The sequence below is a fragment of the Oncorhynchus mykiss genome, chromosome 16 (genome assembly GCF_013265735.2).
Source record: "Oncorhynchus mykiss isolate Arlee chromosome 16, USDA_OmykA_1.1, whole genome shotgun sequence".
In the NCBI taxonomy this organism is placed as follows: Eukaryota; Metazoa; Chordata; class Actinopteri; order Salmoniformes; family Salmonidae; genus Oncorhynchus; species Oncorhynchus mykiss.
In genome coordinates this window covers 12,905-32,588 of record NC_048580.1, presented here as the reverse complement: position 1 = coordinate 32,588, position 19,684 = coordinate 12,905, and the positions used below count along the sequence as shown (strand labels likewise).

The window sequence follows — 19,684 nt, the reverse complement described above, 5'->3', positions numbered from 1 at the left end:
ATAGATAATAAGAAGTAGCAGCAGCAAATGGGATGAGTCAAAAGAGTTGGTGCAAAAAGGATGGTCAATGCAGATAGTCTGGGTAGCTATTTGGTTAACTATTTAGCATTCTTATGGCTTGGGGGTAGAAGCTGTTCAGGGTCCTGTTTTTTACAGTCGGTACAGTTTGCCATGCGGAAGCAGAGTGAACAGTCTATGACTTGGGTGGCTGGAGTCTTTGACAATTTTTAAGGCCTTTCTCTGACATCGCCTAGAACAGAAGTTCTGGGTGGCAGAGAGCTCGGCCCCAGTGATGTACTGCTCCGTACGCACTACCCTCTGTAGCACCTTGTGGTTAGATGCCAAGAAGTTGCCAAGCGATGATGCAGGATGCAGCCGGTTAAGATGCTCTCGATGGTGCAGCTGTAGAACTTTTTGAGGATCTGAGGGCCCATGCCAAATCTTTTCAGCTTCCTGAGGAAGAGGCATTGTCGTGCCTTCTTCATGACTGTGTTGGTGTGTGTGAAGACCATGTTAATTACTTGTGGTCACAGAGGACCTTGAAGCTCTCGACTCGCTCCACTACAGCTGTGTCGAAGTGGATGTGGGCATGTTCGACTCTCCGTTTCCTGTAATCCACGATCAGCTCCTTTGTCTTGCTGATGTGGGGGCGAACAAGGAGTACAGGTGCGGACTAAGCATGCACCCGAGGGGCCCCTGTTTTGAGGGTCAGTGTGGCAGATGTGTTGTTGCTTTTGCAACAGCCAATGGGGTTCCTAATAAAATACCAAATACTTAGCTGTAGTCAATGAACAGCATTCTCACATAGGTGTTCCTCTTGTCCAGGTGGGAGAGGGCATTGGCGGAGTGCAATAGAGATTGCGTCATCCTTGGATCTGTTGGGAAGGTATGCGAGTTGGAGTGGGTCCAGGGTGTCTCCTTGTTCAGCCAAGATTCAGAGAAACAGAATATTACAGTTCTTCAGGTCCCGTTGATAGGAGTTTGTCCAGTTTGTTCTCCAGTGATTGTACGCTAGCCAATAGAACAAAGGGAAAAGGTGGTTTATTTGTTTGCTGACGTAATCTCATTAGGAGGCTGCCTCACCTGCCTCTTTTTGGCCGCCACTTCCTCTTTCGAGTACCAGGGATTAGGGCCTGGTCCGGAGTAAGCAGAATGCCCAGAGCTGCCGATTCGTTGAGATAGAAATCTTCATCCAAATTGAGGCAAGTGATCGCTCTTCTGATGTCCAGAAGATGTTTTTGGGTCAAAGGAAATGATAGTGGAGACATTGCATACCAAAAAGTTAAGATCAGCATACATTATTTACATTTTTTATAGCAGAGTAAAATGTCCACTATCCACTGTAGCGCCATCTACTGTAATTTGTTTTACTATCTCTCTAATTTCTCTTTATCTTCCCCTTTCTCTCTCACAGGCAAAAAATGCACTGGCCCATGGTGTCCAGTCTGCCCGCCATGACTGTGACCTACTGAGGGAGCAGTTTGAGGAGGAGCAGGAGGCAAAGGCAGAGCTGCAACGCGGCATGTCCAAGGCCAACAGCGAGGTGGCTCAATGGAGGACTAAGTATGAAACTGATGCCATTCAGCGCACAGAGGAGCTGGAGGAGGCCAAGTGAGTCGCACGCAACAGCAGAAACTCACATATAGGGTGTGGTTGGTGACGTTGTGGTGGTACAGTAGTCTCATAAACCCACACCCTAGGCAACAGCAGTGTGGTCTGGTTGACACTTTCTTGGCAACTTTAATAAGAAAAAGAATGTGGGGTGGGTCCTCTTAAAAATAACCTGTGATCCCCATCTTAGTAGCTGCCATCTTGCTAGCTGCTATCTGTATTTTATTCAAACAGATAAGGTACCCACCATGTCATTTCAACGTGGAGAATTTGTGTCATATTTGATAGATATATCCATTGTTTTATTTATCCGTTATTTTAACCGGGGTAAGTTGACTGAGAACACAATCTCATTTGCAGCAACAACCTAGGGAATAGTTACAGGGGAGAGGAGGGGGATGAATGAGCCAATTGTAAACTGGGGATTATTAGGTGACCGTAATGGTTTGAGGGCCAGATTGGCAATTTAGCCAGGACACCGGGGTTAACAACCCTACTCTTACAATAAGTGTCATGGGATCTTTAATGACCTCAGAGAGTCAGGACACCCGTTTAACGTCCCATCCAAAAGACGGCACCCTACACAGGGCAGTGTCCCCAATCGCTGCCCTGGGGCATTGGGACATTTTTTTAGACGAGAGGAAAGAGTGCCTCCTACTGGCCCTCCAACACCACTTCCAGCAGCATCTGGTCTCCCATCCAGGGACTGACCAGGACCTGCTTAGCTTCAGAAGCAAGCCAGCAGTGGTATGCAGGGTGGTATGCTGATGGCATACATTGATCAATGAGATTCCAGCACATTTTCACCCATAATTAAACAATTTAAAAAATCAATCAGATCATGTGTTAACCGGCGATAGCCGTCACCCACATAGCTGATATTTTGGCGATGTCGAAGGTGTAACTTCATTGGAACTGTCAAATCGGTTAGAAGCCACTCTTGATCATTGTCATCAAGCCACACCTATCCCACTTGCGTAACAAATTCAGACAAAGAAACTGTAGCTGTATAGAAATTATGACGCTCAAATTGAAAATCATTAAACGAAACAATGAGGATTTCTATCATCCTAATGTACTGTGTAGGTGTAGATTACATCTGTCATCCTAATGGAGGAGTAGATTACATCTATCATCCTAATGGAGGTGTACAGTCGTGGCCAAAAGATGTGAGAATTACACAAAAAAGTCTGCTGCCTCAGTGTCTTTAGATATTTTTGTCAGATGTTACTATGGAATACTGACGTATAATTACAAGCATTTCATAAGTGTCAAAGGCTTTTACTGAAAATTCCATGAAGTTGATGCAAAGACTCAATATTTGCACTGTTGACTCTTCTTTTTCAAGAATTGCAATTCATCTGATCACTCTTCATAACATTCTTGAGTATATGCAAATTGGCATCATACAAACTGAGGCAGCAGACTTAATATTTGTGTCATTCTCAAAAACTTTGGCCACGACTGTAGATTACATCTATCACCCTATTGGAGGAGTAGATTACATCTATCACCCTATTGGAGGAGTAGATTACATCTATCACCCTATTGGAGGAGTAGATTACATCTCACATTCCAGTGTTCAAATTTGTAAGCAAGGCTGCATGGGATTTCTCTTAATGTGACTCCGTGCAGCCAATGACAGTGCCAGTTTTAGGTGTATGCCAGGTGCCACTTGTGGATTTGACAGCTCTAACGCAGTTCTACCTTTGACACAACCAAAACAACCGCAATGTGGATGTCGATTTAAAGAGGATCTGATTGAATAGAACCCTTAATGTTATCAATGTGCTCGATCAAATGACACAACCAAATTACCTGGATTTCACCTAGTTGAGATGACATTAAAGTATATAGTGCAAGTGATCAATGCCATTCGAGATTCTGTGCAGATTATTACAGCAATGGTAAGATTTCCACAGACTGACAACCCTGAATGCTTTCTATGATTACATAAGACATTTATTGTTACAGTAACCTCAAAATGTGGCCATGTATGTGTTACTCATTACTCTGTGGAAATCTAATGAACTTAATGTTAGGCTGTCTTACAAAAGTAATATCAAATTGTGAGTCTTGCTTAAATTCCAGTTTGTCTACAAATTAATAATTGATGTTGCATTCACATCTCCATTTCAACCAAAAATCAAAGTGAATTAATAGGTCTAAATCAAACTTTAAAGGATGGTTTGATTTAGTCATTTTTCAACTTAGATTTTAGGTTCAGAGACTTGAGATGGAGACATCAATCCAACATTTTAATTTACTAACTTGTAGATTCCATTTGAAAGCTACCAAAGCTTAAAATGCTAGGCCTATATGTATTGTCTGTTTTTAGTTTAATCCTGGGTTAAATTTAAACAATAGCTGTTGATGACTTCCCATCAACAGCATCATTGATAATATAATTGATAAAGTATGGTTCCATTTAATTTGCTCTGTTAAACCTACCTTTTGGAATGACTTTGATAGCAACGCAACACTGAACCTATTAAGTGGAGATTTCACAACAACCATTCTCACGACAGCAGATAACAGCAGGTAACAAACAGCCTGTGACAAATATGGAAGCCCAGTTAATACCCTGGATGGAGGACCAAAGGGTAGTTGTAGATAGATCAACTCTCCAGTAGGAGGTGCTGTCCAGCCTATTTTCTTCTGATATAAATTATTACGTTGAAGATCTGATGTAGTTTCAAAGGTACAAATTCAACAAATTTTATGCAATATTTGTCAGTGTTGAAAATGTTACCATGTTGATGTAATCCTGTAGTTTAATTTTCACCTTTCACCACAGTTTGTTAATACCTTTTTTTTTAAATCCAATGTATTTTATGTAACAATACATTGACAAATGTTGAAACAATGTTGATTGAACCAGTTTGTGCCCAGTGGGTAGTTACAGTATATTGGCCGTGACATAGTACCAAACTGCCATTCTACTATGTACAGAGGGGTTAGGCCAGAACATTAGAACATTGTGGGAGGCAACCAAGATGTCTAGAGAGACTAGTGGTAGGGGGCTCTGAGAAAATGTCAAGTATTGTCAAATTTGTTTTGGAAAAAATTGTTCACAATAAAACCACCCTCTGTCGTCCAACAGGAAGAAGCTGGCCCAGCGTCTGCAGGAGGCTGAAGAGACCATTGAGGCAGTTAACGCCAAGTGCGCCTCCCTGGAGAAGACCAAGCAGAGGCTGCAGGGAGAGGTGGAGGACATCATGATTGACATTGAGAGAGCTAACACAATGGCCTCCAACCTTGACAAGAAGCAGAGAAACTTTGACAAGGTGAAAATGAATAAACCTCACTCTAGGGTAATATTTTCTGTCTGCTATTTGATCAGTTGTAGTATAATTGTACCATATTCCTGATTCAAAACTCCATCAATGAGTTATAATGAAAATCTTATGGATTTCCTTAGGTTCTGTCGGAGTGGAAGCAGAAGTATGAGGAAAGCCAGGCTGAGCTGGAAGGAGCTCAGAAGGAGGCTCGATCTATGAGCACTGAACTCTTCAAGATGAAGAACTCCTACGAGGAGGCTCTGGATCATCTGGAGACTCTGAAGAGAGAGAACAAGAACCTGCAACGTGAGCATCTGACAGCAGTTCTCTTTTGCTCATGTGTTGTAAAGATGGAGAGAGCTTTAACCATCAAACTTACATTAAATTACCATTACACCATCTCTGAGTATAAAATTATATTTTTTGTACTCGTAATCAGCGTTCCTATGAACAACCCAAGGAAGTGAAGGGCAATTATATTTGCAAGACCATATGAAGTGCTGTTAATTATTTATCTGTTATTATGATTCAATGTGCACTTCAGTGCATTGGTAATTTCCACAAAAAATTATCTCTCAAGTCTAAACTGCTCCTGTGTTTGTGTGTGCAGAGGAGATCTCTGACCTGACTGAGCAGATCGGAGAGACTGGCAAGAGCATCCATGAGCTAGAGAAGGCCAAGAAGACTGTGGAGACAGAGAAGTCTGAGATCCAGACGGCTCTAGAGGAGGCTGAGGTACAAACTACAGCTGTTTGATGGGAAAAGCAGTGTTACCCGAGCCAATGCTAGCTACAGTCCAATGATGCCTGTAATGGTGTTTATTGTAGTCATATATATTTAATTGCTGGTGTTATTCACATCCAAATGTATTGAACACAAATTACCTGACTGCTTCTCCCTGTCCAGGGCACACTGGAGCACGAGGAATCCAAGATTCTGCGTGTGCAACTGGAGCTGAACCAGGTCAAGGGTGAGGTAGACAGGAAGATTGCTGAGAAGGATGAGGAGATGGAGCAGATCAAGAGGAACAGCCAGAGGTTGACTGACTCCATGCAGAGCACCCTGGACTCTGAGGTCAGGAGCAGGAATGACGCCCTGAGGGTGAAGAAGAAGATGGAGGGAGACCTGAATGAGATGGAGATCCAGCTGAGCCACGCCAACCGCCAAGCGGCCGAGGCCCAGAAACATCTGAGGAACGTCCAGGGACAGCTAAAGGTAAAGGGAATGGGACATCAGGCTCAAACATCTAAAAATGGGGAGGGATTTGTTTGTGAATCTTTAAAACAGGCTTTAACCATGCAATTTAAAATATTGAATCTATTGGACTAATATACTGTAGAAATGTAGGGATATTGAGGAAATTCTTACCAATAATTTTTTTATCACCGATCCTATCACCTCTACTTCCACAAGTCCTAATGAACCTGTCATTATGAACCCCAGGATGCCCAACTGCACCTTGATGACGCCGTCCGTGCCTCAGAGGACATGAAGGAGCAGGCAGCCATGGTGGAGCGCAGGAACGGTCTGATGGTGGCTGAAATCGAGGAGCTGAGAGTTGCCCTGGAGGTGACAGAGAGAGGCCGCAAAGTGGCTGAGACTGAGCTGGTAGACGCCAGCGAGCGTGTTGGACTGCTGCACTCCCAGGTACAGGTCAAAATCAATTTCTTATGAAACTCAACCAAACATACCATTTACACAGTGCTTGCTTTTATATGTCGTAACTTCTGCCTTATGACATGTAAATTATCTTGAGAGTCAAACAATTTGTCTTGTTTCCTCCAGAACACCAGCCTTCTGAACACCAAGAAGAAGCTGGAGACTGACCTGGTGCAGGTGCAGGGAGAGGTGGAGGACATCGTCCAGGAAAGCAGGAATGCAGAGGAGAAGGCCAAGAAGGCCATCACTGATGTGAGTTCTTATGATCCATTGAATTACATCAACTTCATTTGGCCCCAATGATAACAGGGCTGGTTAACACTAGTATTGGCTGAGCCTCGAGGCATCCCAGTTTGAGGCAACATCGATTCTAACAGCCTAATAAATACATTTAATCTACAGTGCCTTCAGAAAGTATTCATACCCCTTGACTAATTCCACATTTTGTTGTGTTACTGCTTGAATTCAAAATGGATTAATTAGATTTTTGTCTCAACAATCTACACACAATACCCCATAATGACAAAGTGAAAACATGTTTTTAGGACATTTTTAAAATGTGTTAAATGAAATACAGATGTAATTTCCATAAGTATCACACCCCTGAGTCAATACTTTGTAGGAGCACCTTTGGGAGTGATCTATCAAGTTAGCATTTTTACTGCAGGGCGCTTATGGCTCCCAACGTCTCGATTCCTCTCTGCCAAACTGACGTTGGTTTAGTAGATATGTATGTTGGAACATTGGTACATCATGGGAGGCAGCCTGTCCGTCTAGAGCTACCTTCCTGTAGGTTTTTGCTCTAAATCTATCCAACCAATGTATTTAGAAAGCCATTTTTACATCAACAGATGTCACAAAGTGCTTACACAGAAACCCAGCCTAAAACCTCAAACAGCAAGCAATGCAGATGTAGAAGCATGGTGGCTAGGAAAAACCTCTTAGAAAGGCAGGAACCTAGGAAGAAATCTAGAGAGGAACCAGGCTCTGAGAGGTGGCCAGTCCTCTTCTGAACGTGCTGGGCAGAGATTATAAGAGTACATGGCCATTAAGGTCAGATCGTTCTTTAAGGTGTTCAAATGTTCCATAGATGACCAGCAGGGTCAAATAATAATCACAGTGGGAGAATTAGAGGGAGCATACTTAAGTTCACACCAGACACCAGATAAGACAGGGGAATTACACCAGATAGCACAGACTGACCCTAGCTCCCCGGTACATATAGTACAGCCTAGATAATGGAGGATGAGAAGGGGGGAGGGATCGGGGACACTGTGGCCCCGTCTGACGATAATTCTGGACAGGGCCAACCAGTTAGGACATAACCACACCCACTTTGCCAAAGCACAGTCCCCTCACTACTAAAGGGATATCAACAGATCACCAACTTACTACCCTGAGACAAGGCTGAGTATAGCCCACGAAGATCTCCTCCAATGCACGAGCCCGAGGGGGCCGCAAAACACTCAAGTGACGCACCCCTCCTAGGGACGGCATGGAAGAGCACTAGTAAGCCAGTGACACAGCCCCAGTAATAGGGTTAGAGGCAGAGAATCTCAGTGGAGAGAGCTGAGCCAGCCAGGCAGACACAGCAAGGGCGGTTAGTCACTCCAGTGCCTTGCCATTCACCTTCGCACCCCTGGGCCAGACTACACTCAATCATAGGACCTACTGAAGAGATTAGTCTTCAGTAAAGACTTAAATGTTGAGACCGAGTCTGCGTCTCTCACATGGACAGGCAGACCATTCCATAAAAATGGAGCTCTATAGGAGAAAGCCCTGCCTTCAGCTGTTTGCTTAGAAATTCTAGGGACAATAAGGAGGCCTGCGTCTTGTGATCGAGCGTACTTGTGGGTAGGTACGGCAGGACCAAATCGGAAAGATAGGTAGGAACAAGTCCATGAAATGCTTTGTAGGTTAGCAGTAAAACCTTGAAAATCAGCGATAGCCTTAACAGGAAGAGGCTAGCACTGGAGTAATATGATGAAGATTTTAGCAGCCGTATTTCAAATCAAATCAAATTGTATTAGTCACATGCGCCGAATACAACAAGTGTAGTAGACCTTACAGTGAAATGCTTACTTACGAGCCCCTAACCAACATTGCAGTTACAAAAAATACGGATAAGAATAAGAAATAAAAGTAACAAGTAAATAAAGAGCAGCAGTAAAATATCAACATCAAGACTATATACAAATGACAAAAACAGAGTAGCAGCGATCAAATAGTCTAGGTAGCCATTTGATTAGGTGTTCAGGAGTCTTATGGCTTGGGGGTAGAAGTTGTTTAGAAGCCTCCAAGACTTCGCGCTCCAGTACCGCTTGCCGTGCGGTAGCAGAGAGAACGGTCTATGACCAGGGTAGCTAGAGTCTTTGACAATTTTTAGGGCCTTCCTCTTACACTGCCTGGTAATAGAGGTCCTGGATGGCAGGAAGTTTGGCTCCAGTGATGAACTGAGCCGTTCGCACTACCCTCTGTAGTGCCTTGCAGTTGCCATACCAGGCAGTGATGCAGCCATGCTCTCAATGGTGCAGCTGTAGAACCCTTTGAGGATCTGAGAACCCATGCCAAATCTTTTCAGTCTACTCAGGGGGAATAGGTTTTGTTGTGCCCACTTCACGACTGTCTTGGTGTGCTTGGGCCATGATAGTTTGTTGGTGGTCTACCCTTAACACCTGGGGGCGGCCCGTCATGAAGTCCAGGATCCAGTTGCAGAGGGAGGTGTTTTGTCCCAGGCTCCTTAGCTTATTGATGAGCTTTGAGGGCACTGTGGTGTTGAACGCTGAGCTGTCGTCAATGAATATCATTCTCACATTTGTCCAGGTGGGAAAGGGCAGCGCATGCTCGCAGTACACATCCTGGTAATCTGTCTGGCCCTGTGGCCTTGTGAATGTTGACCTGTTTAAAGGTCTTACTCACATCGGCTGCGGAGAGCGTGATCACACAGTCTTCCAGAACAGCTGTATGTTTCAGTGTTATTTGCCTCGAAGCGAGCATAGAAGTAGTTTAGCTCGTCTAGTAGGCTTGTGTCACTGGGCAGTTCTTGGCTGTGCTTCCCTCTGCAGTCGGTAATGGTTTGCAAGCCCTGCCACATCCGATGAGCATCAGAGTTGGTGTAATACAATTCCATCTTAGTCCTGTATAGACACTTTGCCTGTTTGATGGTTAGGGTTAGGGTTAGGGTTAGAGGGCATAGCGGGATTTCTAATAAGCTTCCGGGTTAGAGTCCCTCTCCTTGAAAGTGGCTGCTCTAGCCTTTATCTCAGTGCGGATGTTGCCTGTAATCCATGGCTTCTGGTTGGGGTATGCACTTATTGATGAAGCCAATGACTGATGTAATGTACTCCTCAATGCCATCGGAGGAATCCCGGAACATATTCCAGTCTGTGCGAGCAAAACAGTCCTGTAGCTTAGCATCTGCTTCATCTGACCACTTTTTTTATTGATCTAGTCACTGGTGCTTCCTGATTAAATGTTTGCTTGTAAGCAGGAATCAGGAGGATATAATTATGGTCAGATTTGCCAAATGCAGGGCGAAGGAGAACTTTGTATGCGTCTCTGTGTGTGGAGTAAAGGTGGTCTAGAGTTGTTTTCCCTCTGGTTGCACATTTAACATGCTGGTAGAAATGAGGTAAAACTGATTTAAGTTTCCTTGCATTAAAGTCCCTGGCTACTAGAAGCGCCGCCTCTAGGTGAGCGTTTTCTCATTTTTCATACAGATGAAAACTCTCTACGTAGGTAGTGTGGTCTACAGTTTATGATGAGATACTCTACCTCAGGCGAGCAATAGCTTGAGACTTCCTTAGATATTGTGCGCCAGCTGTTATTTACAAAAATACATACATACAAACTCTTTCGTGTCGTCTGAGATTCCCAAAGATTGGAAAGCAGCTGCGGTCATCCCCCTCTTCAAAGGGGGGGACACTCTTGACCCAAACTGCTACAGACCTATATCTATCCTACCATGCCTTTCTAAGGTCTTCGAAAGCCAAGTCAACAAACAGATTACCGACCATTTCGAATCTCACCATACCTTCTCTGCTATGCAATCTGGTTTCAGAGCTGGTCATGGGTGCACCTCAGCCACGCTCAAGGTCCTAAACGATATCTTAACCGCCATCGATAAGAAACATTACTGTGCAGCCGTATTCATTGATCTGGCCAAGGCTTTCGACTCTGTCAATCACCACATCCTCATCGGCAGACTCAACAGCCTTGGTTTCTCAAATGATTGCCTCGCCTGGTTCACCAACTACTTCTCTGATAGAGTTCAGTGTGTCAAATCGGAGGGTCTGTTGTCCGGACCTCTGGCAGTCTCTATGGGGGTGCCACAGGGTTCAATTCTTGGACCGACTCTCTTCTCTGTATACATCAATGAGGTCGCTCTTGCTGCTGGTGAGTCTCTGATCCACCTCTAAGCAGACGACACCATTCTGTATACTTCCGGCCCTTCTTTGGACACTGTGTTAACAACCCTCCAGGCAAGCTTCAATGCCATACAACTCTCCTTCCGTGGCCTCCAATTGTTCTTAAATACAAGTAAAACTAAATGCATGCTCTTCAACCGATCGCTACCTGCACCTACCCGCCTGTCCAACATCACTACTCTGGACGGCTCTGACTTAGAATACGTGGACAACTACAAATACTTAGGTGTCTGGTTAGACTGTAAACTCTCCTTCCAGACCCATATCAAACATCTCCAATCCAAAGTTAAATCTAGAATTGGCTTCCTATTTCGCAACAAAGCATCCTTCACTCATGCTGCCAAACATACCCTTGTAAAACTGACCATCCTACCAATCCTCGACTTTGGCGATGTCATTTACAAAATAGCCTCCAATACCCTACTCAACAAATTGGATGCAGTCTATCACAGTGCAATCCGTTTTGTCACCAAAGCCCCATATACTACCCACCATTGCGACCTGTACGCTCTCGTTGGCTGGCCCTCGCTTCATACTCGTCGCCAAACCCACTGGCTCCATGTCATCTACAAGACCCTGCTAGGTAAAGTCCCCCCTTATCTCAGCTCGCTGGTCACCATAGCATCTCCCACCTGTAGCACACGCTCCAGCAGGTATATCTCTCTAGTCACCCCCAAAACCAATTCTTTCTTTGGCCGCCTCTCTTTCCAGTTCTCTGCTGCCAATGACTGGAACGAACTACAAAAATCTCTGAAACTGGAAACACTTATCTCCCTCACTAGCTTTAAGCACCAACTGTCAGAGCAGCTCACAGATTACTGCACCTGTACATAGCCCACCTATAATTTAGCCCAAACAACTACCTCTTTCCCAATTTATTTATTTATTTTGCTCCTTTGCACCCCATTATTTTTATTTCTACTTTGCACATTCTTCCATTGCAAAACTACCATTCCAGTGTTTTACTTGCTATATTGTATTTACCTTGCCACCATGGCCTTTTTTGCCTTTACCTCCCTTCTCACCTCATTTGCTCACATTGTATATAGACTTGTTTATACTGTATTATTGACTGTATGTTTGTTTTACTCCATGTGTAACTCTGTGTCGTTGTATCTGTCGAACTGCCTTGCTTTATCTTGGCCAGGTCGCAATTGTAAATGAGAACTTGTTCTCAACTTGCCTACCTGGTTAAATAAAGGTAAATAAATAGCCCCTCCGCCCCTTGTCTTACCAGACGCCGCTGTTCTATCCTGCCGGTGCAGCATATAACCAGCCAGCTGTATGTTGATAGTGTCGTCATTCAGCCACGACTCTGTGAAGCATAAGATATTACAGTTTTGAATGTCCCGTTAGTAGTTTAATCTTCCACGTAGGTCATCTATTTTATTGTCCAAGGATTTCAAGTTTGCTTGCAGAATGGATGGAAGTGTTTTTTTTTCGATCGCTTACGAATTCTCAGAAGGCAGCCCGCCTTCCGGACCCTTTTTCTCCGCCTCCTCTTCACGTAAATCACTGGGATCTGGGCCTGTTCCCGAGAAAGAAGTATTTTTTCGCGTCGGCCTCATCAGACTCGTCAAAGGAAAAAAGGATTCTGCCAGTCCGTGGTGAGTAATCGCAGTCCTGATGTCCAGAAGTTATTTTCCGTCATGAGAGACTGTTGTGGCAACAATATGTACAAAATAAGTAAAAACATACGTTGCAAATAAACTAACAAAAAAAGCACAATCGGTTGGGGGCGCATAAAACGTCTGCCTTCTTCTCCGTGAATTTCTTCTCCGTCGCCAGAACTCCGGAACTAACTGAAGTTTATTTTATGTTTTATCCGGGTAGCCGGAGAGTAGAGCATTGCAGTAGTCTAATCTAGAAGTGACAAAAATATGGATGAGATTTTCATCATAATTTTTGCATAAGTTTTAGATTTTTGCAATGTTATTAAAAAAAAAGCTGCCCTTGAAATATTCTTGATATGTTCATCAAGTGAGAGATCAGGGTCCAGAGTAATGCCAAGGTCCTTCAGTTTTATTTGAGGTGACTGTACAACCATCAATATTGTTTGTCAGATCAAACAGCATATCTCTTTGTTTCTTGGGGCCTAGAACTAGCATCTCTGTTTTGTCTGAGATTCAAAGTAAAATGTTTGCCGCTGTCCACTTCCTTATGTCTGAAACACAGGCTTCCAGGGTAGACCATTTTGGAGCTTCCCCATGTTTTGTCAAAATGTACAGCTGCATGTCGTCCACATGAGAGTTGAAATTGTGGTTTCAAATGACATCACCAAGAGTTAGGATATATAGTGAAAACGATAGTGGTACTAAAATGTTGAAAATTCTAATAATGAGCTGGTTGATATTCTGCATACAGTTAATTATAACTGAGGTTGGAGCAAAAACCTACAGAAGGGTTGGAGAACCCTGGTCTAGAGAGACATACATTAAACAAACTACCATTCCAGGCCGCCATGATGGCTGAGGAGCTGAAGAAGGAGCAGGACACCAGCTCTCACCTGGAGAGGATGAAGAAGAACCTGGAGGTCACAGTCAAGGACCTGCAGCACCGCCTGGATGAGGCTGAGAACCTGGCAATGAAGGGAGGCAAGAAGCAGCTCCAGAAACTGGAGTCCAGGGTGAGTTAACAACAGGGTGGATTAGAGTGGATTGAAAATCAGATTTCTGGACATTGTTTCTTGGGCATTGTGTAATGACTTTTTCTCTCAATAACCCACCTAGATAATGAAAAGCTGCTGTTAACATTACAGATCCCTTCAATTAAAATTGTAAAAGTATATGAACAGACAGCTACTGTACGTCCTTGACTGAGTAGAAGACTAAACCTCTGTTTTACAAAGATTTGTTATGTATGATTTCACCACCTCAAACAAATGCCTATGTTAATTTCTTCTACAAAGGTGCGTGAGCTAGAGACTGAGTTGGAATCAGAGCAGAAAAGAGGTGTAGAGGCGGTCAAGGGAGTCCGCAAGTATGAGCGCCGAGTCAAGGAGCTCACCTACCAGGTAACAGGAAGTGCCTTTTTCACAAAATCTACACTAACACAAACAGGTTTGAGTATAAAACTGAGGCAGTGAATCTTTGATTTTGTCCCACAGACTGACGAGGATAAGAAGAACGTTGGAAGGCTTCAGGACCTGGTAGATAAGCTGCAGATGAAAGTGAAGGCCTACAAGAGGCAGGCTGAGGAAGCAGTAAGTCACCTGCTGTACTTAGTCAAATACTCTGAAAGCATGCTTTCGAAAACATATTTTTCCCTCGTTACCTTCATGTAAATACAGTTTAGTTACAGCTGAGATTAACAAAAGTTGAAACACTGGTCGCCCCAGGCGCATTTGTTATTGTTTTTGTTTTGTTTATCAAAAAAAGTGTTGTGGTAAAATAAAATCTATTCTGTGTGCAAGTTAGTGAAACTTGACACCCCTACCCAACAGTGCAGTAGTCAATAATAGTATAACTAATAAAAGGTAAAGAAATATATAACCCTAACACGAAAAATAAACAAGAAGAAAATTATAGATCATTTAAGTCAATGATGTGAAAGAAAACAAAAGTGTTTGTTGTTTTGAGAAACATCTTTGTTGTTGTAACAACATCTTTGTTGTAATAACATCTTTGTTGTTGTGGTATTAACGGACTCCAACCTTAAAGTGCTTCTGCACATTAGTCAATATTGACTCAATTGATATGGCAAGTAATTGCTGAAGATATTATGCACATTTCTCAGTGCATAGTATAGGGTTAGTATTCATTTGCTGTCCTGGTGGCTGGTCTACTGGTAGTGCCAGTGCCCCTGGATCAGATATGTCCTTGCAGGCAGTGGTTTGATCCCCGTTCACCCTGCAGGCAGTGGTTTGATCCCCGTTCACCCTGCAGGCAGTGGTTTGATCCCCGTTCACCCTGCAGGCAGTGGTTTGATCCCCGTTCACCCTGCAGGCAGTGGTTTGATCCCCGTTCACCCTGCAGGCAGTGGTTTGATCCCCGTTCACCCTGCAAGCAGTGGTTTGATCCCTGTTCACCCTGCAGGCAGTGGTTTGATCCCCGTTCACCCTTCAGGCAGTGGTTTGATCCCCGTTCACCCTGCAGGCAGTGGTTTGATCCCCGTTCACCCTGCAGGCAGTGGTTTGATCCCCGTTCACACTTTCTCTGTTGTATCATCTAGCTCCCTATTTACAGCACATTGCTATCTGAAGATAAAAAACACATTTAAAAAACGTATTTTTAAAAAATATGAATTTGCTTCCTGAATCTTCAAACAATATACTAATGTTATGCTCTCCCTCTCAGGAGGAAGCAGCCAACCAGCACATGTCTAAGTTCAGGAAGGTGCAGCATGAGCTGGAAGAGGCTGAGGAGCGTGCTGACATTGCTGAGACTCAAGTCAACAAGCTCAGAGCCAAGACCCGTGACGGTGGAAAGGTAAAGAGCTGCTGCTAAACCTACACCCGACTCATGTTCACATATGGCCACATCAACTCCACCTATGCTTCAGTATAATTCAAACTAAAATGTAACTTTGAAATTCAAAATAAAAAATCCAAGCTTATTACTGAGCCTTAAATGCTTGATTGATTATATTATTTTGATGTTCATTAATTTTGCATGTTCATTATCTCATACTGATCCATTATTTTCTTTCTTCCTTCTTACAGGGCAAAGAAGCTTCTGAATAAACAAGATCAAAGTCTCTTAACATTTTACTGTGTTGCATAAAATATGATTTTCATGGTGAAATTGTGAGCATTGATTAAAAACATGTTGGCCAACATATACTTTTTTTGGACTGTTGTCGTGTCTTACTATTATTAAATGATATGACATGCTATTTTATCAAATTGATTACCTAACATTTAATTGATCACATGATTGAATTAAACCATGCCTCAATTCAACCATTAATAACCTGGGGCACCACGGAAGTGGTTATCTCCCGAATCCACTCTCGTTACAGCAGCCATGTTTTTGGGTTAACAGCTGAGGGATGAGGCTGGAGAAATGTCAGTGGAGCTGCCCTTTGCTCATGTCAATGCCAGAGCATTAACTTTCAGTCAGAAGGGTCCTACTAATCACCCCAAACAACCCCCAACAACACCAAACAGGTACCCAAAATAAAAACCAGGTACCAAAAACAACCCCATAGCTAGCTAGCTGTTTCTAGCCAGTTTGTCCTGGGAGAATGACATTGGGTTGTTATTTTACTTGACATGCATCCTTGATTAATCTCTCCTCATTCATCTTTCAAGCTTCCACATGGGTTTATAGGCTAATGAAAACCCAATGAGGAGATGGAAGAGATGGGACTTGCTGCGTGTCAATCATCTCAAATGGAACCCAGTTCTATTTTAGCATTTGGCACCGCCGCGTATTTCCGAAACCCAGGTTCTTCTGATACCGATTTTGACATTATTAGTCAACCAGGATGTCTTCACATTGCTAACATTTGCCTGCGTAATTGAGCAAAAGCAAGATATGTGACCTGGATAAAAAAGATCTGGATGAACCGATGCACCCATAAGATGTATTGGATCAAGTGTTGTTGTCAAATCCTCCCAAGACCCTGCCAAAATACGTCAAAAATGTGCAATGAAGGTTTTATAGTAACAGTTTACTCAACTGCTTAACGACAATCTGGCAGTTATCAGAATATCAATCCCCCCCAGAATAAGTTTGGAGTTTAGAGAAACATGTCCCTCAAATACAAAAACGCAGATCGTATATCATGCAAGATCTTTGCACATTAAAATATACTGAACAAAAATAAACACAACATGCAACAATTTCAAACATTTTATTGAGTTACAGTTCACATAAGGAAATCAGTCAATTGAAATACAATTCATTAGGCCCTAATCTATGGATTTCACATGACTAAGAATATAGATATGCATCTGCTGGTCACAGATAGCTTAAATAAAGAGTAGGGACGTGGATCAGAAAACCAGCCCGTATCTGGTGTGGCCACCATTTGCCTCATGCAGTGACACATCATCTTCGCATAGAGTTAATCCGGCTGTTGATTGTGGCCTGTGGAATGTTGTCCCACTCCTCTGCAATGGATGTGCAAAGTTTCTGAGTATTGGCGGGAACTAGAACCTGCTGTCACGCACATCGATTCAGAGCAACCCAAACATGCTCAATGTGTGACATGTATGGTGAGTACGTAGGCAATGGAAGAACTGGGACACGTTCAGCTTCCAGGAATTGTGTACAGCTCCTCGCGATACAGGGCAGTGCATTATCATGCTGAAACATGAGGTGATGGCGGCGGATGTATGGCGGCGGATGAATGGCAGGAAAGTGGGACTCAGGATCTCATCACGGTATCTCTGCAGCTTCAACATTTTCTCGATCTCGAGTACGAGGCTGGCAACCTCGCTACTTCAATGGACATTGTGTGCTACCATCCTCAAGGCTCAGCTTATTGAGGTACATGAGCGAAGGGCCGTGCTTTCCTGCGGCGTGCACATTGTGAGTTTGTAGAGAATAATGAGACTTGCTCTGCAGTATTCTTCAAATCAGTTAGGGAAAAGGGTTAGGGTTAGGGTTAGGTTAGGGTTTTTTAGAGTGGTTAAGGTTAGGTTTAGGGTTAGGTATAGGGTTAGGGTTAGGGTTTAGGGTTAGGGTTAGGGGTTAGGGGTTAGGGTTAGGGTTGGGGGGGGGGTTAGGGTTAGGGGGGGGGTTAGGGTTAGGGTTAGGTTTAGGGTTAGGGTTAGGGTTAGGGGGGGGTTAGGGTTAGGGTTACGGGGGTTAGGGTTAGGGTTAGGGTTACGGGGGTTAGGGTTAGGTTTTGAATATAATTGTGTTTCGTTTCAACTAGTTCGTTTTACGGTGCACAGGCCTATCTCCTGTTTATCCCTCCCATTTCTGATGATCTGATATATTAGGTGTAGTACTTAAAAAGGCCCGTAGATGTCCTCCTAGGATCATAAATTAAACTGAGGTAAGCTCCAAGTTACCTCTTTTTCTGGGTGGCAGTGCAGAAGTCGATGTGGTGAGAGATTCATTCAACCATAGAGTTGTTAAATATGAACATAAACGCCATATTGTGCATTTAAATGGTTTTATTGTTTTGTTAAAGGAAAGGAAAAACCTAAAAGAGGAAGTGCCAAACTAAAACCAAACAAACCATAAATATAAAGAGAAAAAATAAATTATGAATAAAACCATGTTCTTCTCCATCCATTTTCCTGTCTGTTAAAACCCATTTTCTAAAACCTCTCGTTCAGGCCATTTGGCGTTATTGTCTGTAGGTGCTGGATCCACTCCCGTTCTACCCTCTTTCGCTGCCCACAGGTCCAGCCTATATGTGACTGTAACCCTGATATGGTAAGGTGAGTGATGGGGTGCTCCTGGAAGTGGGTTATGAGTTCCGTTTGTAGGTGTGCCCTTTTAATGTTATACAGGTGTTGTTTGAGTCTGGTTTCTATGGTGTGTTTGGTTTCTCCAATGTATTGTTTATTGCAAAGTGTACATGTAATCATATAAATGGTGTTATGTGTGTTCAATGAATAGGATTATTGTACTGGTGCTGATGTGTGGCTGTGTATATTTGTAATGAACTTTATCTGTCGAAAATGGAAATTATGAGGTTTGAGGTCTTGTGGTGGCTTACTACTGAATCTTGCTTTGGTGAGGAGGTCCTTTAAATTTTTGTTCTTTCTAAATGCTGAAATGATTCTGTATGGTTTGAGTGGTATGTAAGTGTGCTGAACTGTAGAGAAGTTGTGTTTGATTGATCGATGTAGGGGTCTAATTCTATGTGAAAATGTGGTTACTAGGGGGATGATAATTGTCTGTTGATTGAGCATTGATGGCAAGGGAGAAGAGACAGAGGAAGTGTTTCGGTTTAGTGATTGGTACAGATCACTTTCCATAGGGGAGTCAGGATAGGATGAGAACCCTGGTTAGGGTAATGGTACACATTAGGGTTAGGCGTGAGGTTTGAGAAAAGGTTAAGATTAGGCATGGGGTTTGGGGAAAGGTTAAGGTTAGGTGTGGGGTTAAGGGAAAGGTTAAGGTTAGGCGTGAGGTTTGGGGAGGGGTTAAGGTTAGGCGTGAGGGTTAGGGGTTAGGGTTAGGGGTTAAGGTTTAGGGTTAGGGGTTAGGGTTAGGGGTTAGGGTTAGGGGTTAGGGTTAGGGGTTAGGGGTTAGGGTTAGGGGTTAGGGTTAGGGTTGGGGTTAGGGTTAGGGGTTAGGGTTGGGGTTGGGGTTAGGGTTAGTTTGTCTAGTTTTGAGTCGGTTGATCCACTTCCATCTCTGACACGTGGAAGCCGAAGGGGGGGAAGGAGGGGTGTGCACTCCACATCATATACGCGTGGTCCGGAGGGGTCCAGGCGCGGCCGGCCAAAGTAGTAGGCCCCATGGTTGCCCACTTGTAGATTAACCCGTTGGTTGGGTTAAAAGACTGTCTGTCAGTAGGTTTTAGGTTTAGGTATAGTTTTTAGAGTGGTTAAGGTTAGGTTTAAGGTTAGGGTAAGGAATAGTTTTTTTTTAGAGAGGTTAATGTTAGGTTTAGGTAAGGGTTTTTTAGAGTGGTTAAGGTTAGGGTTAGGTTTAGGGTTAGGTATAGTTTTTCAGAATGGTTAAGGTTAGGTTTAGGTAGGTCTGTCAACTCAACTTAGGATCAGGCAAAACCCTTGAGATGCGTACCTTATGCAGGTCCGGTCCTCGGTTGGTTGCCATGTGTCCATGTCGAGTG

At 43.5% G+C, this 19,684-nt stretch overlaps 1 protein-coding gene across 1 annotated transcript in view; it reads left to right on the top strand.

Moving 5' to 3' along the window:
• Positions 1-15,756, top strand: part of LOC110491198 (myosin heavy chain, fast skeletal muscle) — a 35,465-nt gene extending 19,709 nt beyond the window's left edge. Inside the window, exons 28-39 of the mRNA XM_036945883.1 lie at positions 1,415-1,611; positions 4,715-4,898; positions 5,033-5,198; positions 5,503-5,627; positions 5,799-6,107; positions 6,336-6,539; positions 6,678-6,803; positions 13,434-13,604; positions 13,887-13,991; positions 14,085-14,180; positions 15,274-15,405; positions 15,639-15,756. Coding sequence (XP_036801778.1) covers positions 1,415-1,611; positions 4,715-4,898; positions 5,033-5,198; positions 5,503-5,627; positions 5,799-6,107; positions 6,336-6,539; positions 6,678-6,803; positions 13,434-13,604; positions 13,887-13,991; positions 14,085-14,180; positions 15,274-15,405; positions 15,639-15,659 — 1,836 coding nt within the window. The 3' untranslated portion in view covers positions 15,660-15,756. The remainder of the gene's footprint in view (positions 1-1,414; positions 1,612-4,714; positions 4,899-5,032; positions 5,199-5,502; positions 5,628-5,798; positions 6,108-6,335; positions 6,540-6,677; positions 6,804-13,433; positions 13,605-13,886; positions 13,992-14,084; positions 14,181-15,273; positions 15,406-15,638) is intronic.
• The last annotated feature ends 3,928 nt before the right edge of the window (positions 15,757-19,684 follow it).